Here is a 22,503-nt window from a genome sequence, read left to right on the forward strand (position 1 = left end):
AAAAAGTAAAAACATCTTTTTTTCTTGTCCATATCATCGCTTTTCTGGGATTTTTGATACACTTTCTACGCACTGAAGGTCTGAGTCATAGACACTTAATTCTTAAACATAAGACGGGACAACCTGAGATGAGCAATGGCTTATGTGGCTACAAGAGCAGTCAGCTCTGCTAAGGCCAGACTTCTAAATAGGAATAAACCCACCAACTTTCCTTTTTTTTTTTAACCCTTGATTTTTACCTTCTAAAAAAATACTTGCTTCCCCTAAATATTCATCATTTGAGTGATTAGCCAAACAATGGAACATCCTTGGAAGAAAGAACGAGGACACTGTCTCTGTATCGATACGAAGAGGTCACTAGGGTATAAAATTCCTGCTTGCTTGTATCTGCTTTAAGAAACTCTGGAAGGTTTCATAAGAACCTAACAAAACTAACAAAAGTATTCCCCTGGGGGTGGAGAGGAGGGGGTACGGAGGAACACGAGGACAGGAGTGGAATAAGGTTTCTTACAATGCACTGTCTTTAGGCTTGAATGATTTTAAAGCACAGGATTCATCTTAAAAAATATATAAATTAGAGAAACATAGTCCTTCATACTTCACTAATGGGAAGTTTCTCCAAAAGGTTTCTTACACGTACAATAAATGACATTTGGCCATGAGCGTGTGTGTGCGTGCACGTGTGTGTGCGTGCATCTATAAAGTAATGGCCCATTTGGCTGTCATTAACAAAACAGCACAGTGTGATAGGCTTCCCTGGTGGCGCAATGGTTAAGAACCTGCCTGCCAAGGCAGGGGACATGGGTTCGAGCCCTGGTCTGGGAAGATCCCACATGCCACAGAGCAACTAAGCCTGTGCGCCACAACTACTGAGCCTGCGCTCTAGAGCCCATGAGCCACAACTGCTGAGCCCTCGTGCCCAGAGCCTGTGCTCCACAACGAAGAGCAGCCCCCGCTCGCCGCAACTAGAGAAAGCCCATGCACAGCAACAAAGACCCAACACAGCCAAAAATAAAAATAAATAAACAAATTTATAATTAAAAAATACAGTACAGTGTGGAACTGTGAGTGAAAGGAAGGTGGAGTGAGGGGAAGAGCACTGGTCATGAAGGGAGGAGATCTGGGGCATGACTGAACTTCTCCATGCCTCAGGTTCCTTATGTGCAGCATTGGAAAGCTGTATGCAAGTGTCATTTTGAGAATTAATTACATGAAACAATCTAAAGCATTTCACAGGCTCCAAAATACCCTGCTAATGTAGAGTCTTCTAGCCCAAGACGCCAGGTGCTGGGACCTGTGAAGGGAGCATGCTGGGCTGGCTTTCCCTCTGCCACACCACACTGGACACACTCTGGAATGGACTTCCTTAGAGTCCCCTTAGCGACCCTGGCTGCCAATGACCAGACAGTCTTTTGTTGTTCATTTTCTGCACTCGTTCGGCCAAGGAAGCTGGTGGATCCACTAGTTTGTTTGGGGTTTTTTTGGGGTTTATTTATTTATTTATTTTTGGCTCTGTTGGGTCTCCGTCGGTATGCGTGGGCTTCCTCTAGTTGCGGCGGGCGGGGGCTACTCTTCATTGCGGTGCGCAGGCTTCTCATTGTGGTGGCTTCTCTTGTTGCAGAGCACAGGCTCTAGGCGCGCGGGCTTCAGTAGTTGCGGCTTGCAGGTTCTAGAGCACAGGCTCAGTAGTTGTGGCGCACAGGCTTAGTTGCTCCGCAGCATGTGGGATCTTCCCGGACCAGGGCTTGAACTCGTATCCCTGCATTGGCAGGCGGATTCTTAACCACTGTGCCACCAGGGAAGCCCGGATCCACTAGTTTTAAGTAAGCCAGACACCCCTCCATCATATGCATCCTATGTTCCCTTGCCCTTCATGGGGATCAGATGTGCTGGAGGAACTCTCGAAGCACCTGAACAGGCCGCTCTCCTGGACCACTCAGCTGACGACCGCTACCTGGCCGTCGCTATTGACTGTAGCTCGCAGACAGCACTCAGACGGGTGTCTCAAGTGTTGGCTGTGCCAGGATCACCCTATTCCTCTCTGGCCTCACAGCCTAGTGGAAAGTTGGGCACTGCGCACCTCTTTGTGCACCTCCATTTCGTGTCATCAGAAAGCCTTCCAGATTCAGTATCCCACTTCTTTTTCCATCACTGTTCCACAGAGGTTTCCACGTCCATTTTCCCAGATGTCGCTTCTCAATTACACATGGAATTTAGTTCAGAAAGAAGAAAGCAAATCCTGAGGTTAAGCGAACTGATGAGAGAGGGGTTCTGTCTTCTCTTCTTCCCTGAAGGCTTGAAATAGAGGACTGTGTCTCCCTGGGATGGTTTCTGACAAAGGTGCAGGGCTGGATTAGCTGAGCCCTTCAAGAGGTACCTTCTACTCCTAAATTCTAATCAGAGCTTAGAACTGCAAGAGACCTCAAAATATCATCTGGTCCAGTTCCTTGCCTTGAAGGACACAAGGTATTATTAACCCTACATTATAGATGGGAAAACTGAGGCTGAGGGGTGACTTACCCAAAACTCCATCACTGGTTAAGAGATGACAGCAGTCTCCCGACTCCTCAGAGGGCAGGGATCTAAACTATTCACTGTATGTCTTCTCCTAACCACAGTTAACCAGACACTACTCTTATTTCCCATGGAGGCCTCACTGGGGCAAATGCGTTTCAAATGAAGCCAGCAACGTTTTGTTTCATGTAGGTTTATGTGCTAATTGCCCTGGAACTGTAATCACCATACAAGTGGGTCCAGTTTTACTTTCTTTCCTCCATCCCTTGCTGAATCCAGGAACGTATCTTTCATCGGGAGCAGAGATTTTCAGTTCTTCTTTCTCTTGTTTGATCATAAACTTACCAACATACTATTATTGCATTGCAATGTTATCGGAAGAGGTACTCGATTTCCACTATCTCCTATTTCTGACTGCTAAATTTTCTATATGGACTCTTGGTTTGGGTTGTAAGACAAGCGCAAGCGTCAGTCTATCTAGGAATACACACACAATAAAAAGAAAAGGCATACTCAGGAAGGCTGTTTCTTTACCTGATTTCCTGAATCTTTTCTATGTCAGTGGTGATCTCCGTGAGATTCTCAATCAGAGTCAGGTTGTCCTTGAGCCAGGCTATCCTGGGAGGGGGGTAGGCCTGCACGTCCACCACAAAATGTTTGACTTCATGCAGGTTGACGGCTTCCAACGGGCTGAAGTTGGGTCTGATTTCAATAAACCCTTTCTCTGTACAGGGAAAAGTTTCCGTTAAACAACGCTTACTGCATAGTGGATCCCCGAGCAGCACAGTCAGTGGACATTTTGGAAAGCAGAATGTACCGTGCACAGAGATGGTGACTTTCTTCATTTCTTTGACCTCCTTGGTGGCCTGGCGGGCAGCACATTCGTAATCTCCACTATCTTTCACCGTGGCCTCAGGGACCATCAGAGTGTACACCAACTTGATGGACGGGACCTTGGTCTCCTCCAGCATTGTGAGGCCTTTGCCTTTCTACAGAAAAAGGGGAGGAGAACCGACTTTAACAAGCTAGCTCCTAAGAGCGAAGCCTCACGTAGGCTACGGACCCTGGGAGATAATGACGCACCGGTATGGGTTCGCGGACTGTAACAAGGGTACCACCCTTGTGGGGATGTCATGCGGGAGGCCGCTCTCGTGTGAGCCCAGGAGCTATGCGAGAAATCTCGGTACTTTCCCCTCAATTCTGCTGTGAACTTAAAACTGCCCTAAAAAATAAAGTCTAATTGAAAAAAAGGGTTTTTTCAAGCTCACTCCTTTGAAAATCCTGTGTTAAAAAGATATTTAATGACATAGGAAGGTGTCTGTGCTCTACTGCCGCAGGAAAAATACATAACAAAGTACTATTTAAAGTATAGTAGCTATTAATTATTACATTTATAAAGTATTTAAAGGATTTTATCTCCCTAAAATTATAATGGAGGTGTTCTGGGAAGTGACTTTTCCTCTGTTTCTCTAAATTTTATGAAGTTACAACAATAAGCCTACGTTATTTTTAGTATCAAACAAAAATATGATTCATAACCTATACTTTGATCATATATTTGGGGCCAAACAGTACATAGTTTGGTTTCAAGGGGAAAAATATTTTATCTCCAATAAATGAAAAGTTTCTGTTTTAAGGATTAAAGGCAATCAGGTATGAACAGAAAAATCAGATAGCTTTACATTTCAGCAAAGATAGATATATATATGTATATATAGGTCTATGAATGTCTCTTCAAAACATGAGGTTTATAAGGCAATATGTGAAAATGCACAACTTCCAATCAGACGCCCTGGAGAGAAAGGAAAGGGGCAGCAAAAGCATGGGGGAGAGAAATGGATAAAAGAAGAGACACTATAAAATGCCAAAAAAAAGAGCAAGGAGCCGAAATTTGCAAACTAGGAGTGAAGGGGACAAAAAAGCATATATATACATATATGTTTTTTGTTCTCCATGAGGCCCCTGCATTCAATACTGTTCATTGTTTCTGCGTGGGACCATCATAGCCTTTCACAATGGTTCACATACACTTACCACAATGCATTAGAATGAATGAGACCCGGGATTAACATATACGCACCGCTATATATAAAACAGGAAAACAACAAGGACCTACTGTATAGCACAGGGAACTATACTCAATATCTTATAATAACCTAGAATGGAAAAGAATCTGAAAAAGAATATATGTATGTATAACTGAATCCGTTTACTGTACACGAAACTAACACCACATTGTAAATTAACTATACTTCAATCAAAAAAAAAAAAACCAGAATGAATGAGACCCTATGTGTAAGTCCCCAGGGATCAGAGATGGCACGGTGGCTCCCCTTCCCCGCTTCCATCTCCATTCCTCCCTCCTTCTCCCTCTTTCTGTACATGGGCCAGCTTTTAACAGAGTGCTTGGGATTTGGCAAACATCATTAAATCTTTGTTGAATGACTCGAGTTATGCCTGTTCACTGAAGAAAACCAGGCAAAGAAAGACCAGGCATGCAGGAGGCAGAAGTGTCGTGGGTGTCCACAAAGCAGAAATATAAGGGGGCAGACAACCAACATTATCAAATGCCTCAAAACCCAAAGGTATGAGAGCCAAGAAAAGGAGAATTCATGACTCTGTCAGCAATCAGCAAATTTTAAAATCCATTCTCTTTTTAATTTTTTTGGTTGTTATCTTGTAGCCATAGAACCTTCCGGTTTCTTTCATACTTATGAGGAAAAGGGCTCAGTGTGAAGTATCTATGCATTCTGTCAAGTTGTCATCATCTCAGACTCTCCCATTGCTCCAAGAGCCATGAAGCCATCTGGTCAGTGAGCAGCTTAGAGATGGGAAGCTGGGGTCTACAGGAGGTCAATGTCGTGCCCCATCAGTGATGGGTCTTTGGACCCCTCCTGTACTCCATTCCATGCCACCAGGGGCCATGAGGGTACCTACCACTTGTCCAGGGTAAGTCCACTGAAGGTCCACAACCTCATTGTTAAAGACGGCGCAGGTGACCACAATCGATTCCCCTGCCTTATAGACAGTTTTAAGAGCTTCCATTTCCAGATCAAGTTCTGATGTTGCTATTTAAAAAAACAACAAACACAAGGACCTAAATATCCACAGTATAGTTAGGATCTTATAAGGTTTGGGCTTTTTTAAGATGACCCTGAACAATAATTTGCAAACCACCTTGATCAAGACAAAATATTGAAAATCTCAGAAACCTTGATTTGCGTTGACATACATAATTTGGCACAAAATAAGACACACACACACACACACACGCAGAACAATAACAATAGTAAAAATAAACTCCAGTTAAACAGAACCACATTTGAATCTGCAAGCATTTGGGTTCATTTGGGTTAATTACGACTGCAGCCGCCTTTACTGATGGATCTACTCAGCCTTTGCTGACCTGCGCTCCCCTATAGGCACTAGTTCCCACCCCATCACTCATTCTCCTCTCCCACTCCGCTCCCCAGGTATTCTCAGCACTTCGAGAACCTAGCACAGAGCTGGGCATAAAAGAAGCCCTTCACAGAAGTTCAATGGCACACTCTTGCTAACGCCACGCCTACACGTAAGCGTTCGATAGATCTGTTGCCCCCCAAGCATGGTTTATCCTTTCCCGTTTGCATTAACCACTCGCATCAAAGGGATGAAGTCGACAACCACCAGCTTTTCTCAAAATCAAAATCACTTTTCTTAAGTTACTAAAATTAACCTAGGGGTCCAACCCTCACAGGTGTGTGTTTGTTGTTAGGGCCTTTGTAGTCAGGAATGTGACTAAACAGTAAGAGGCTTATGCAAGAAAAGAATTCCTTAGAGTATTTTGAAGTCAACTGATGAAACACAAAATCTTCCAGGGGTAGGAAAGCTTTTGCCTTTGGTATTGCTAAGCTTCGTACTGTTACAGCCACAGAAGTCAGCTTAACATTGTACGGTAAAGGTGGGATCCTAAGTTCCCATATCAGAATTTGGGGTCTCCCATCACCAGGGACTAAGATCAAGGGAAAAAAAAGCTACATGCATCTGACTGTTTTGCCCGTAACTCTTATTTTAAGAAGGAGGGTGCTTCCCTGGTGGCGCAGTGGTTGAGAGTCCGCCTGCCGATGCAGGGGACACGGGTTCGTGCCCCGGTCCGGGAAGATCCCACATGCTGGCGGAGCGGCTGGGCCCGTGAGCCATGGCCGCTGAGCCTGCGCGTCCGGAGCCTGTGCTCCGCAACAGGAGAGGCCACAGCAGTGAGAGGCCCGCGTACCGCAAAAAAAAAAAGGGGGGGGGGGCGGAGAGGGCACAAGTACCTTTTAAAGCATAAACATTGAATGGGATGGTCTGGAACTTCTTCCCCCTGACGGTGGCCTCGCAGATATAGGGTCCGACAGTGAAGGTTCCATTAAAGCCTTGTCTGCTGTCATAGGAGGCGTGCACCACCCCGTCACTGCTGAGTAAAATCACTGGCGTCTCAGGATCAGTCGTTCGACAAGGGATGATGGCAGAATCATCGTCCTCCACGATGACCAAGTAATCTGTCATTCCTAGAGGTACGAAGGCTACATCTGGGTCTGAGGTTTGAAAAAGAAAGAAAAACATGTTAGGGATTAATTTCATCTTTACACATATATGCAGAAAAATTATTCCTTTACCATTAATCAAATTCAAAGGTATGAATTTTACCTTCACACATATATATATAGAAGTGTCACCCCACTGACATTAATCATCATAAAAGCTAGAAGGTTCATACTTCTTAAAGTATGAACAATACCAAATTGCCTATACCCTCATAAAAAATACTGATGCTAGGGCTTCCCTGGTGGCGCAGTGGTTGGGAGTCCGCCTACCGATGCAGGGGACGCGGGTTCGTGCCCTGGTCTGGGAAGATCCCACATGCCGCGGAGCGGCTGGGCCCGTGAGCCATGGCCGCTCGGCCTGCACGTCCGGAGCCTGTGCTCCGCAACAGGAGAGGCCACAACAGGAGAGGCCACAAAAGTGAGAGGCCCGCGTACCGCAAAAAAAAAAAAAAAAAAAAATACTGATGATAAATATAAATATTAGTCAGGAATTGAGGTAAAAATTTAAACAACTACTAAAAACAACAAAAAATGGACAACAAAATAATCAGGTCTGTTCAAAACATGAGAAAATACTTATAATTTTAAAATTATGCAATGCTTTTGACAATGCTTATGGCCTATAGTCAGTATTATTGAAAAGTAGTACAGAAACCTACCTATCAAAAAAAATGACTCTCAAATAATAAATAAAATGTATAATCCCATAGCTTGAGAATTTCCTTTCCAAAGAAAACCAGCTACTTAAGCTACTATAGTAAGAAGTACTGAGAGTCTCAAGCATCAGTTTCGCAAAGGATGTGCAACTCTTCATAATAGCAAACAAGATCTCTGACAATGCAGGGCCTACCCAGATGATGTTTGTGCTAGGGCAAGGGAGGAACAAGAAGAACCTTTGGACTGGGAGTTCCCTGGTGGTCCAGTGGTTAGAACTCCGCACTCTCACTGCCAAGGGCCCGGGGTTCGATCCCTGGTCGGGGAACTAAAATCTCGGAAGCTGCACAGTGCAGCCAGAAAAAAAAAAAAAGAAGAAGAATCTTTGGGCAATCTTAGGCAGATCAAAACTCCAAGACCCAGGGACCTTTAACATACCTACCTTCCTACCATTGCCTTCACAACGGGAGAAGGAGGGGGGGTAGTATTTATGGTGGCAATGACAGGTGACGTTCTAAATACCTACTCTTTTTGAAACAATTTTTTTTGATTGGTAGGAAGGGAGGCTGATACAGATAAGAGTGTCAGAACAGAAGTGAAGAGGGTCTAGATCCATGGAGCACCCACAGTTAACAGAAGGCAGGAAAAGGAGCCAATTTTAAAAACTTGAAAAGACAGAAAGGTATGAAGATACACTTCTGAAACCCCCTTACTCTACCTCTGCTAAAATGACACGGATGGCAAGAGCTGTAAGTGGTTTATATGTTTATTTGAAACTGACTACTCTGGCTGTATTCCTCTTTAATTCACCCATCTATATATTACAACTGCCGTGACTTGAATTTGTGTTTAGAGTTCCAAATTCTTGAACTCTGTTAGCAAAGACTCCAGCAAAGTTAATTAAGCTGCAAGTTAATTTCAGGTTAAAATATACAGTTTGATATCCATTACACATCAGCCAGAGATTCCTTTAAAATGCAAGTCTCCCCTACCATCATGCGTTACCTATGCAATGTTTAAATAACATGGTGGTCCTTCTTTTAACAACTGTCCTTGGAAGAAGCCAATATATACAGATACAGATATAGATACAGGTACAGATATAGATATAGGTACAGATACAGACATAGATCATTACAAAGGAGTACCCAGGCAATGCTAGGAGGGTGGCAGACCAAATGCATCTCAAGCTCATGGCTAAGGCTAGTTAATTAGGGTGGCTGCTGTGGGAAAGCACCACACCTTCCTCCAGCAACAGGGCCTGGCTCTGAAATCCATCACAACCCGAGGCCATGCCCTCCAGAGATGCTTCCAGACAATGACTGTGTGGAACAGGGGTTCCTTAGGCTGGAGGACTCCCCAGCTTTCTTTGCCCAGAGGTCTAGGACTCATCTACCCCACCTTCCTACCCACGGTCCTTCATTCAGGGTCACCCTTACAATGCAGGCAGACAGCTCTCCCAGCCTCTGCTGGATCCCTCCCCATTTTCTCTCATAAGCCTCTCTCCTAGTAAAACCCTTACATACTTAATCCCACCTTACTCCTATCCTGGCACGTGTGTCTTGGAGGACAAGAGACAACATCAACCTGAATTTTTATTAAAAAGAAAAAAAAATATTCTAACTCATCAAGAGTAAATACAGGCACACCTCGGTGTACTGCGCTTCGCAGATCCTGAATTTGTTACAAATCGGAGGTTTGTGGCAACGCTGCATCAAGAAAATCTATCAGGGGCTTCCCTGGTGGCGCAGTGGTTGGGAGTCCGCCTGCCGATGCAGGGGACGCGGGTTCATGCCCCGGTCCGGGAAGATCCCACATGCCGCGGAGCGGCTGGGCCCGTGAGCCATGGCCGCTGAGCCTGCGCGTCCGGAGCCTGTGCTCCGCAACAGGAGAGGCCACAACAGTGAGAGGCCCGCGTACCGCAAAAAAAAAAAAAAAAAAAAGAAAATCTATCAGTGCCATTTTTTCCAACAGCATTCCCTCAGTCCGTGTCTCTGTGTCACATATTAGTAATTCTTGTTAATATTTCAAACTTTTTCATTGTTATTATCTTTGTTACAGTGATCTGTGATCAGTGATATTTGATGTTACTATTGCAAAAAGATTACAACTCACTGAAGGCTGAGACAATGGTGTTTCTAGCAATAAAATATTTTAAACTTACAGTACGTACGTTGTTTTTTTTAAGACATAATGCTATTGCACACCTAATAGGCTGCAGTATAATTCAAACATAACTTTTATATCCACTGGAAAACCAAAAAAAAATTTGTGTGACTCGCTTTATTGTGATATTGGCTTTAATGAGGGGGTCAGGAGCTAAACCTGTAACATCTCCAAGGTACGCCTGTATATGTTTTATTGAATTTAAGAAATAGCATGGTTATTTGGAAACTATTCTAATGACTATGGGCAAGTCCATGATAAGGCCTACCTAATTACTTTGTGGCCCCAGCACTTAGCAGTGCCTGTCACACAAAGCATACACAGTAAATATTTGTTGAACTCGATCAAACTGAATAGAAATGAGTACATTTCAGACATTCTGCACAATGCCAATAAAAGATGCCACAATGACAATGATTTTCAAAACTTAATACAGTTCCAAAATATTAAGTGAATATTTCTAGATGCCGGCATGACAAATGGTCTTGATTTAAGTTTGTGTGTTCGCCTATAGTTTTCAAATTTTCTCCGATGAAAATTTATGATTTTTATACTTATAAAAAACTCTCATACAATCAACAGGAGAGACGGGACGACGATAAGCTTGGTCCAGGGGACCCAGGCAACTCACCTGGCACATAGATGTAAATGCGTCTGCCCTCGATCTCGCTTTCTTCCAACTGCGTGTGGTTGTAATAGCAAGTGTACAGCCCCGTGTGGGCCGCCGAGGCACTGACCACTTCCAGCACTGTCACAAAAAGGCCACTGTTGTTCTCCTCGTCCCTGATTTCCACATTGGGGTTCTCTTCTTCAGACATGGGGTACTGCCAGCTCACTTCACTCTCCCCAAAGCATCTCAGAGAAAAGGACGAATTCAGCTGCACAATCCTCTCGTTTTCATTGGGCAGGATGGAGGGTAATGAAAGCTGGCAGAGGATGAGGCTTGGCCCTGTAAAAGGAAACATGCTCTGAATAGGATGCAGGCCAAAAGGACGGTCTCACCCAGAGCAGCTTCTATGAACAATGACCATTTCTACGCAAAAATCCGCTAGCCTGGGTGCCCTTGAAAGGCCCCCCATTATAACGGCACCGCATCTGCTGAGAGCAGCAAATGCTCCTAAGGCCTCAATAGTCCCGCTAAGCGCCCCTGGATTCACCCCTCCAAACACTCCAATGGATAGAGGACGTCTGACTCCAACTCCATATTTTAGACTCTCATGTGTGACCATGAAATATCCCAAGATAGTATAAGCTCAAGCACACGTGCATTCTTTACTGTGGACAGGGAACGCAGACAGTAAAGACACAAGGCAGATTCGTGCTCAAGAAGTACGCGTCTTCCGTTCCTCTCTACCCTCTGGCGTGCCTCCTCTCTAATGACTTCCAGAAACCAAAGCAGGAGGATGTGGATTTCAATTCAAAAAGAAGAGTCAAGCCCAAGAGCAAAAACGCCTAAGTTCATCTTAGAATCTAAAATGTCAGTCTAGCTGCTTCCTCTGTCTATAAAACTGGTAGAAGAGATGTTATGACTTAATTCATTATTCATTAATGTTCTCTAACCTCCCTCGGAGCCTGGTGTGGGAATCCCACCCGACTTCAGTTATGTGTCCACTATGATTGAACAGCTTTTGTTAACGGGAAGTGGTAAGTACACCTGGGTCACTATCCCGCAGGTGGGGAATACTGAGTGGACTTCAGAACTCTTAAATCACTGACAGTGCTTAGTTCTACCATATCCATCTAGATACGACCTAAAGAGACTAATAGACTTAAGTTAACTCCTCAGATTAGAAAAACACTGGTGTCATGGTGAACATCTGCAATTTATAAATATCTGGATGAAAACTAAGAAAGTCCAATAAATATTTCAACAAATGGCCCCAGTGGCATCCCTCCTGTTGGAAGAGAGTTACTAAGCTTCCCCAAAAGTCAGTCTGTTAATTCAATTTCAAGGCCAAAGGTGATTCTAAGATTTTGTAGCAATGAAAGCATCTTCCACCTAAGACAGGTATAACTTTAGACAGGTATGATTTTCTAGATGAGATTTTTCCATTATGTGTTCCCTTTGAGCATTCTTGAATTCCCCTGATCCACCTCTACTGGAAACCCATGTCCCAGGAGATGGAGGAGGGCGGTGGGCAAATTTAGACTATTATTCCTAACAATATTTCAACGCCATGATGACACACAGAAAGAACATTCTTTTTTGAACTGGAATTAGTGCAATACAGCAGAGAGAACTGAAGGTTTGTGGTCATTCTAGATAATGTCCCATAGGTTTCTACTTCTCTTTACTCTTTTGGACTGTTTGCAGTATGCGCAGTATAGGTCATATACCCGCAGAGCACAGAACTTAGGGGAAGAAAAGATTTCCCCTAGGACAATGAACTCAGATAGGCCTGTGATCCATACCTGTGACGAGACAGCCTAAGACCAGGAGTGCCCAATGGGAAGTCCCCATAGTTCTGGAAAACTGAAAAAGTCAAACAGAAACAATGTTAGTCAATAAAACAACCCATGAGCCTAGTTCTCTTTGCGCTTTGCACTATGGAAAATGTTTTTTTTTCTTTTTTTAGTTATTAAATTGCCTTTTTATTTAAATTTAATTTTACTATTTTTTTTATACAGCAGGTTCTTATTAGTCATCAATCTTATGTTAACAGCATCCTTTTAGTCAACAACATCCTGGGTTTTAAGATTCACAGTTAAAACAGGAAGATGCCTAAGAAGCAGAAATCAGATGGCCTTGTGCGGCCCCGAGATCATGACAGGAACCATCTGAAGCCCAAACCCTTTTTGATTTGTCTGCAGCTTTCAAATTCCAAAAAGTCTGACTTTATTGTCTTGGAATATGTCCAAAAGTACAGAAGAACGGTTCCTCTTAAACCATTTAAATTAAGATTGCGAAAAACAAATAAACATGTATTTACTCAACTGCTAAACTTGAGCTGTTTTCACTCAAAATGCGTTGATTGGCTTCGTGTTTCGCTAACAGAAAATACTTGGTCACATCCTCGGCAACTTTTGGGAAAAGATGCTTAGGCTGCCAACAAATATCTTAATACTTGAGAGCCATCCTGGTATAGACGTTTTTACAAGTTGCACTAACCCAGTGTCACTCAGAGGATGTCACAGGCAGGCCTGTACCAGGCTCAGGCCTGGGCCCCCAGCCCAAGTTCTCCCAGGACCTGCTACATTCACAGTCAAGCTGAACAAGGCACAGAAAAGCCGAGGGCACAGGCATGGAAAGAGGATCCGTAAAGGAAGTGAAAAAGGGAGAGGAAGTGCGAGAGAAAAGTGTGGCTAAATTCTTGTGTTTCAGGGATGCAGTAAACCACGGGATAAAATTCAATGGATGATTCGTTCTCACACAGGTACCTGTACCTGCAAAAGCCAAGTTCTCCACCCTGATTTCCTGCAACAAATTCTAGGGAACGGAAGAGAAGTAGAGAGAGAGAGAGAGACTGAAACTGAATGTCCCTAAGACAAAACAGGGAAAAGCAGTGGGCAAGAAAGGGGGGGATAAGGAAAATTAACGGAGGGAAAAATGAAAAGCAGGACCCATACTGCCCTGCAGTAAAACCACTGAAAAATCCGTTCTGGTCCACCCTCTGAAAAGGCCCCTCTCCTTTATCCTTTTCTTTCCATGCACACCCCACAAATGTTATTATCTCCCGCTTCACTTCCCACATGAAGTCACTGAGAAAGTGATCTTCCTGAAGTCGACCACGATGAGCTTCCAGGTATTGGGTCTGCTGAGCATCCAAGTTTCAATTAAAGAGGCTCCGCGGAGGGGCCTGGGCAGGGGTGCAAGCTTTAAGATGACCCATAAAAATCACCTAAGCCTTGGCCTGGGAGGTACTGGGTCTCTGAGTTGCTCAAAACCCCAACTCATGCAACGGAAATGATTTCATGGGACTTGACTTGTTCCATCACTGACTTTGATGTGTGCACAGGATTCCTGAGTAAGCTGTCTAAAAAACAAAACCAAAGAAGAAATTCACGTATGCCTGTGTTTAGTCCTTGTTTTCTTTTTTTTTTTCGTTGCAGAGGATCCAGTTGATAATAGCCTAGTCGTTTTTGGTGGAGCATGAGAGCTTCATCATGTATTCTTGCTTGGAAGTGGCAACTGGTCTACCTGCAGACATCACATTTCTGCCCTATTCAATTCTACCAGTTAAATGGAAGAGGAAGAAAGACAGATGAAACATGGAATGCTGGTAGCAGTGAGCGGGCTAGACAGGAATAAAATGATAATTCTGTTTTCTCCAAAGCGGGAACGACAAACCAATATGTATGAAGCCAAAGTTGTCATGTGTATGCCGTGTTTGTTGATGATAACCCTGTGAAATATCTGATTTTAAAAAGTGCCGCTGGTGGCTCAGAGAGGTTTAGCAAATGACCCAAAATCACACTGTTGGTGGTAAAGCCAGGATTGTAACACCGCGTCTGTGTAATGCAAACACCACGCTCTCTGCAATCCACCATATGTTCTCTCTCAAGGGAAGGTCAGTGTTTCAACCTTCTGTGCTCCCTCCACCCCCAACTATTTCCTAATGCAAACTGGGGCCCTGCTTTCCTCCTCTGCTCTCTGCCACAGTGAGAGCAGCACAATGTGCCGTGAACCCAAATGCAATTTGCACAATGCTAGCTGGCTGATGGCTTCCAAGGATCCTGGCGTGTGCCCAGGGATGCAGGGTCTCCTCACTGCTGTGGTGACGGGCACAGCGGGCCCCAGAGCCGGGCTGGAAAGACTGACTTACCACAATTAGCAGTAACGGGCCTGTGTGTTTGTACATATAAATATCAACCTCCCACTGATAATCCACTTAGCAAACTTCAAAGGAGCCCTCCAGAGCCAGCTTGATGTCTTGGGTTTTATCACATTTATATCCTGCATTCCTTCAGCGGGGCTTGCCAATGATGCATCTTTAAAGCATTCCCAAGCTTAAGAGAGGGGCTCACTGCTTTTACAGCGCAGGCTCTGACGAGCGTTTTGCCCCGGCCAGGCCCCACCATGTTTCCTTCTGTGCATCCAGATATGGGGGACCCGATGCCAGGGGAGGATTACTTACTGACATACAAAGGGGGCAATGAAAACAGGGCCTCGGAGCAAGCGATAATGATACAAATACTGAAAATCAACATGTGTTTGCTTATGATTTCGACCTCCCTTCTCTGATAAGAGTGGTTCCCTAGCTAGAAATCTAGGCATATTGGTGAAGTTTCGTGTCATTACTCGTCTGTAACTCAGACAATTTACTCGTGAATAATTGCAGACTGTTAGCCCTACAGGGAGGTAATAGAAAACAACTGGAAAGAACGGAGGCTTCCCTTCCTATTGGCCCTGGAGTGAGACTCTCTAGGAGTCATGTTGCTATTTCCAGTTCTTTTCTACTCTGGGAGTAACTGCTCATCCTTAATCGGTAACCCCTATCCTAGAGCTCCTCCAAAAGTCGGACATGCAAATATCAGGAACTGAGGTTACAGATTCAGGGAAACACAGCGTGTTATGAGTCAGCAAGAATAAACCACTTTGCAAGGACGAACAGTGGATTTCATCCAAAAAACATCTTTTTTAATCATAATCATTTCTCTCATGCCAGCCGTGCGCTGAGACTTCTCTCAATCCTCTATACTCACAGCTCGTTGCCACGGGTTAGAGAAACGACTGGAGAAAAGAGATCTCTTCCGTGTTCACTCTCAGACAAATGAGTGTGGTCTCTCCTCCCACCCCCCATTCTCTGGTCCTTCATTCCTTCTCTCAGAAGATATGATAGAAATGGCATTAGAGCAGGCTTTGATCCCACATCTGACACCTAGGCCACCTCTCTGAACCTCAGTCTCTTCCGTAAACCAAGACTAACACCTGACTCGCTGGCTTGCCTTACTGCATTATTATAAAGACTAAATTCTATAGTGTAATTGAAAGGGCTTCAGAAACTGCAGCTGTTAGGCTTCATACTGCCTCTTTTTCTGCAGGCTCCAAAAATGTTTTAGATGAGAGGGACATCAGAGGGGCTACTGCAGCTTCTACTTACTGAGACCAGTCAGGCCCCAGAGGCTTGACTGGCCCTGTACCGCCTGCGTAGTGGAGAACTGAATCTGAACTCGCATGTGGTGAAGCCTGGTGTAGTTATCAACACTGTTTCAAGTTGAACCAATATATACAGTCATGTAAACAGAGAAACAAATCTGTTTGCAGCCACTATTCTTTCTCTTTAACAGGTTGCCATCTCTGTCCCTGCAAACAGAAGCAAAGAGCCATTAACTATGACTCTACAGTCAAAAACAACATGCTAAGCTAGAGAGTAAACACAGGACAAGCAATGCAAGGGCACTATTTCCAGAAGAGAGAGCATGGCATTCTTCTCACAAAGCCAGAGAGCTGGCTTCCGGATCACCAGCTGCACAATGCATCCCGCTGCAGAGCCTCTGAATACTGAATTTCACCCCACCCTGGCATGACTAGAGGCCACAGAAGACTCTCTCACCGTCCCAAAAGTCACTGACGACCTCAAGATTCAGATTTCCGAGGTTCAGTTAATTTCAGCTCTCTTCAGTTAATTCTAACTGTGAAAATTACATGGGCTGCTTTTCCCCTGCGACAAATGTTCTTGCAACTTCAGCCCAGGCAATCCAAATGCTGGTCTACCCTGGTGGCAACTTCAGCGAGGGTGTGTTTACTGGGATCTGCACCTCACCAGAGCCTGTTTTACTGTTTTTATCTCCTTGAGTTCCATTAGACATTCCAGTGATGGGCGGGGGCTGGAGCATTTTTACATGGGAACATTTTATGGGACCGTCTGAGCTCATAAACCTTTCTGCTCTCCTGCACCAGATATTTGACCACAGGAGACTACAATGTCAACTTCCTTTTGATTGTCACCAAACTGGTGTGACACCTAATGGGACAACCTTAGGCGTAGCAGCTTGTAGTATACTTGATCTCACCAAGTCCCCAACACTAGGGCTTCACTGTAAAAGGAAATGCAAATAACCCACCTATCTTCTTCACAGGTCTGTTCTGATAATCAGATGTGGTAGGTCAGCACTTTGCTCATTAGGTAAATACAAAGGATTAACAACTAAGGCGAAAGACTACCCAGAAGTCCATAAAATAAATGTTGTCAGCCCAATGACTCTTGCAACTTCACAGAAGAAGAAAACTTGGTCCTACCGGGTGGAAAATGCATCTTCCTGGTGCCACGACTCGCTTAGAATATCCGCGAAGCCCATTCTCGCACAGGGTCGTTGCAGTTCTCAAGTAAAACCAGCAGGTGGCAGTATTGGTCCAAGGGACAGGCAGTCCGGCTTAGATGCTGCTACAAGTTCTGTGCCAAAACGTCCCAAATCTTAACTTCCAATCTCTTATTTTATTGGGTTGTACATTTAGGTTTCGTGGTGACCTCAGCTCAAAGCCCGCAGAATCGAAACAGGAATAGGGTAACTGCCTGCGAAATGGCTTGAAGTTCCGCGGGGCCCCAAGAGAATTCGCTGAAGGCCAGACATCACCACCACCACCATCACCATCACCATCACCATCACCCCTGCCAGAGGGTCGGCCGGGGAGACTGAGCTTCGGGAGCCAGGAAAATGGCGCTGCCATCCCAGGTCGCAAAGGTTTAGAAAGTTCAGCAGGAAAAGCCACTCGGGAGGAGGTCGGGCGGTTCAGGGTTTTGTTTCACCAACGCTCTCCCCACCTTGCAGTTTCCGCCCGCTCAGGGGAGGGAGACCACCTGGGCAGCGCTAGGTGGGGGTCCCGACGCCGTGGCCGGGACCGCGCTGCCCAATCTGTTCGCATACCATTGTCACCCCTCGTAAAGCCCCCGGCGGGGGCCGCGACGGCCGCGCAGCCCGGGAACTACGGGCTGATTGGAAACGACTGCTCCCATTGCATAATAACGCAGGGTCGTAAAACAAACAGCAAGAGGCCGCCTGCGCGGCAGGAGAACTTTCGAGGGGCTTGACACCGACCCCCACCCAAGAGCGCCCAGGATTTTACATCCTCCGCTTCTCCCACATGTAATTACTATGACGCCCCTACCCTTATCCCCAAACCCGGAGACCTCCGCCCCTCTCGTCCACCCAGCGCCATCCGGGCACACAAAGTGCCCGCGAGGCGTCAATCTGAGGCCTCCAGGAGGCGGTAAGGTGACCGAGGTTACTCTTCCCCTGGGTCTCAGCGCTGCGCTCCGACCCGGCGGCTGCGGGGACCGCCGGAGGCTGGCGGAGAGCCGGATTGCGAGCCGGACGCCCGCTAGAGGGCGCGGTAGCCCCGAGAATCTTACCCGGCTAGCTCCTCGCTCCGGCCGGCCGCTCTGGCTCCGGGTCCCCGACAGCGCAGCGGAGACCGCTGCTCGCCCACCTTCGCCGGGGTGGTTCCGCGCTGGCACAGTCCGGCCTCCGGCCCCGCCACGCCCACACGAACACCGAGCGGGCCGCTCCCCCTCCCGCTGGTCCACGTTCTCGTCAGCTCAGTCACCCCGGCGTTTGGGGCAACGACCGCTCGCTCCCAGGTTTAGCGCCCGCGTCCGCCGCTGCGCCCCAGGCACGACGCTAGGCGTTTGCATTGTTTTCGGCTGAGACCTGAGAGGGGGCCGGACGGGGTGGAGGGAGAAGGACCGGGTGGGTTTAGGGTTACAGTCGCACGCTAGCGCCTCCTATGGGTCGGAAAGCGCCACGGCCGCGGACAGCTGCTCGCAGAGAAGGCCGCCGTGGCTGCGCCTCCTGCGCTTTTAAGAACCCAGCCTTTCCCCAGTGTCCCCCTTGCCCGACGCTCGCTCAGCCGCGGCTGCCCTAAGCACACAAGCGCCGCCTGCGCCTCTCGCTCCCCTTTCGCGGGGAAGGGGAAGACTGCTATAGGCGGGGAAGGAAGCACCCTGATTCCGAGGTCGTCCATCCCCTACAATCTACTTTTCCAACGGATCCCTGGCTCACTGTTCAGTTTAAAACAAAAGGAAATGCCACCAAGCCACTACAGCACAAGACAAGCACCGGCAGAGCCCGGACTAGAGTGTTGTGGGGAAAAGCAATTTGCCCCGACTCTGCCTCCCGCGCTCGAGGCAAGACCACAAACCTTACCCCCCGCCTCGCGTACCCCGCTGGCTGATGCTGCGCGCGGACCCCGTAAGACCAGACGCAAGGGAGGCTGAGAGCCGTACCTTTCGGCGACCGAGCAAGCTTTTAGCTTTCCCCCATGAATTGCCACTTTTCCATCAACAACATGTAACCCTATCGCAGCTCCCCGGAGGCCAGAGGGAGTCCCACCCACCGGGGTCTGCAGGAAGGCGCCGGTCACCACGTCCCCAGGATGCGTCCCGGCACTGCGCGCCGCCCACGGCCGGTCCCCAGGAGGCACAAAACGGGCCCGCCTCGGCGCCAGACGCGTTTGCAGCTGGGAAGCCCGGCCCGATGCCCCTCCCCCTACACCCCTCCCCAGTCCGTGCCCCCGGAGGAAAGCGGACCTGGGGCCGGGAGCCAAGGCTCCGTTTCGAGTCCCTCTCGGTCTAAAGGCTGGTGCAAGGGCCGAGGGGCAGCTGAGGGCTCCTTCCTGGTGCCTTCTCCCACCTCGTCTATCTCCCACTCGCCACCACCCCTCGCTCTTGGGACTCCAATCCTGGACCAGCTACACTTGGGTCAAACCAAAAGCAAGACTGTCCAAGAGCCCGAAGCAGGGACTCACTAGGGTGTCAGTGAGGCTGGTCGGGCCCTCGCCTGTCGGGGAGTGGAGGAAGGGCCCCCTTTACCGTAAGGACTGTGAAGAGGAGAAAGGCAAGAGAGAAAGAAAAGACGGAAGGGGAGCAAAGCAGCAGTACCAGAGCCTGGGTCGGTCAGATGGAGGTGGAGATTGGGGATGGGAGGGAATGTTAAAACCAGAGCCAGAGCGGAAACAAATGAGGTGCTCACGTCCCGGGGGCCCCTTCCTCCCCTCCAGCGGCCCCCGGGCTCGCCGGTCTCTGGGGTGTTAGTCCCGTGAGCTGTGCGGCTGGTTGTCGTGCCCCGTTTGCCCCGGATGTCTCTCCCTGCTCTAAAAACCTGCCTAGTTCTGTTCGAAGGCGACCGCGGCGAGGCGAGGCGGTCCAAAACGTTGAGCAATTCGGTTGCGGAGCCAAAAAGCCATTTCCCACACAGCGAAGCCAGGGGCTTTTCCAGGCGGCCGGGCCGGGCGCGGGGCAGTCCGGACCTGATAAGTGTCATTCACGCTCCCTCTCCAGCCCCAATCTGCCTCTCACCCTTGGAGATGGGCTGGGGGAGCAAAGAGCGGGGGTGGGGGGGCCGCTCTGGCGGCGGGAGAGACAGCGAACCGACAGCCCCTCGCTTCCTCCACGGCTGAGACGCTTGCCCAGGCTACTGGCAGCTCCTTCACACCTGGCCAGGCGGCCGGGGTTCCTGGCCCCCTCAGACAGCGGTGCTCGGGTCAAGCCACACTCCCTCTCACTCTCAGCTGGCCGAGACCCTTTCCGACCTGAACCGCTGATCCCAGTTGTTTCCGAGCCAAGTGGACGCCGCCCGCTCCCCTGGCGCTGCCTGGAGAAGTTAATCTCACGTATAAAAGCTGATTTCCATGGGGATAGACGGTGGAAGAAGGAGGGGCGCGAGGAGAGAGCTCCGAGGCGGGCAGAGACTCTGGCCGGCGCAGGGAGTGGAATAGAAACAGGGACACTGGAGAGGGTGAAGCACGGGCGGCGAGTGCCACGCATCCCCGCGCGGAAAGGGGCATGCGAGGGGGGTGCAGGGTCCGGGTGCCCCGAGGGAGGTATTTCGCCTCCCATCTTCCTGTCTTACCTGGGAACCAAGTTTCTCCGTTACGAGTTGTCCCTAACTTCCCCCACAAGAAGTTCTCCACTTTTTTGGCGACCTTCCTTCTTTCCTTCCTGCGGCCGGGACTGGGCAGGAGCAGAGCCCCGGGCTTTGCATAAACGGTTCGACCGAGGAAGGGGGCGCGCAGAGATTGGTGGGGGTGGGGACCACCGCGCACAATGAGGGCCCCTTGGAGCGCAGTTCGAAATTCCTCAAATCCCAGTTGCTGGAATGCGAGGCGACGATGACTTCTTCACTCGGGGCCAAATGTGTTTGTCATTACTCCAGACCGCCTGCCTGCCTGCCCTGGCCGCCGTCGCCCCCGCGCTAGAGCGCGCAACCAGAGCGCACTGCGGCGCTGGCGCCCGCTCTCCCTTGCACTTCACTGATCCCACAAACCGCCGAGGAGCTCCCCAAACCTCGCCCAAATCCGCGCCCCCTCTGCTTGTCTCGAAGCCGCCAAGGCTGTGGTGAGTCTGGCCCCGGCTCGCACCGGGCGCAGCGTCGTCCAGTAATTACGCGCCCTGGGTCGGCGCCATGTGCACCCGGCGGGCACCCAAGGTCCGGCCCTCTCCAGCCGAGCCTTTCACGCCTCCCCTCCCTTCAACCCCTTCCGCGCCCCGCTCCGCGCTCTTCTCTCCCCACCTCCCTCGGTCCACCGGCCGCGCTCCACACCACCCGCTACAGCGCTGTCGCGCCAAACTGCGGGCGAGGAATGAAAATACTCGTTAAAAACCTGTCGCCTTCCAGGACCCAATGCCAGGAAGAGGGCAAACACCTCTGCCCCAACTCCCAGCAGTACTAGGTGCTAGTCCCAGTATACAGGAATACCACCCCCAATCCCAAAAGAAACCTCAAAAATGTAACCTTAAACAATTTCTTTGGGAGGCCATAGAGTTGTTAGAAAAACACTGCTTTTAAAAATAGGTCTGGAAAATGTGGTTTTTTTAAAAATGCCTAGACTTTCTAACTCTATAGTTATCTTTCCTCCAAGTGAAGTTTATTCAAAATAAATTACTCTCTGGACACACAACTAGAATTCAACTCCAATTTTTTTTTTTTTCTGATCGCCCAAACTTTAAGTGAAGTTACTTCACTTCTTGTAGCCCAAAGGGCCTGATTAGGGACTTCTCTTAGAAACAAAAATCCTTTTTCTCCTCCCTTACCTTCTCCTCCTATGTCAATTCGCAATGAAAATCCTACATATGGAGCAAAAAATGTGTCCACGGCCTTCAGTCCTCTCCTGTAGTCCCCTCCTCTGTTTCTCTCACTCTAGCTCCAACCGTAATGGGCTCAAAAACCGCGTTTTGTAATTGATTCAATGTTATAGTCCATCCTTCTAAAACTAATCATTTGCTCTAAGTAAATAGCTGTCAGGAAACGAAGGCCCCCCTCCCCTCGGCCTCTTCAAAATAAGAGTTTCCCTCGAACTCCGTGCGCTCTGAATCTTCCAGCCCCCAGATTGCGCCTTCACTTTTCGCTCTTACGCAATCAGGGGGTCCAGCCCCAACCTCCAGACTTCGACAACAACTGGGGGGCGGGGAGAAGCAGACCAGATGGGGTGGGTGGGATGGAAGAGGGAGGTGTGGATGCTCTGCCGGGGAAGGGGTTCGCGAAGATACAAACTGCCCATCATTTCCAGAATGAGTTTGCCTCCTGATCTGGGGGACATTTTCCTACGCAGCTAAGTTGCTTTGTATTTTCTTTGAAAGGAAGAAAAAGAACACGTTAAATTGTAGTTAATGCCCAGAGAGAATATAAATCTGGAATCGAGAAGTGGCCCTTCTGTAGGAATTCCTAG

General features: G+C 48.1%; 1 protein-coding gene across 3 annotated transcripts in view; it reads right to left on the reverse strand.

Annotated features, from left to right (window-relative positions):
- The window catches only part of PDGFRA (platelet derived growth factor receptor alpha), a 46,082-nt gene extending 24,084 nt beyond the window's left edge, over positions 1–21,998 (reverse strand). Inside the window, exons 1-7 of one of the 3 annotated variants that reach the window (XM_082653241.1) lie at positions 21,869–21,998; positions 12,312–12,372; positions 10,531–10,848; positions 6,810–7,070; positions 5,452–5,582; positions 3,332–3,503; positions 3,049–3,238 (exon numbers count right to left, since the gene is read on the reverse strand). In XM_082653241.1, coding sequence (XP_082509367.1) covers positions 3,049–3,238; positions 3,332–3,503; positions 5,452–5,582; positions 6,810–7,070; positions 10,531–10,848; positions 12,312–12,360 — 1,121 coding nt within the window. In that variant the 5' untranslated portion in view covers positions 12,361–12,372; positions 21,869–21,998. Of the gene's footprint in view, positions 1–3,048; positions 3,239–3,331; positions 3,504–5,451; positions 5,583–6,809; positions 7,071–10,530; positions 10,849–12,311; positions 12,373–19,063; positions 19,183–20,687; positions 20,782–21,868 lie in introns of those variants that run through there. The other 2 variants (XM_082653242.1, XM_082653243.1) reach the window with 2 other exon arrangements.
- Positions 21,999–22,503: the final 505 nt, after the last annotated feature.

The sequence above is a fragment of the Grampus griseus genome (assembly GCF_964374135.1).
Source record: "Grampus griseus genome assembly, chromosome: 4".
NCBI classification, from domain to species: Eukaryota; Metazoa; Chordata; class Mammalia; order Artiodactyla; family Delphinidae; genus Grampus; species Grampus griseus.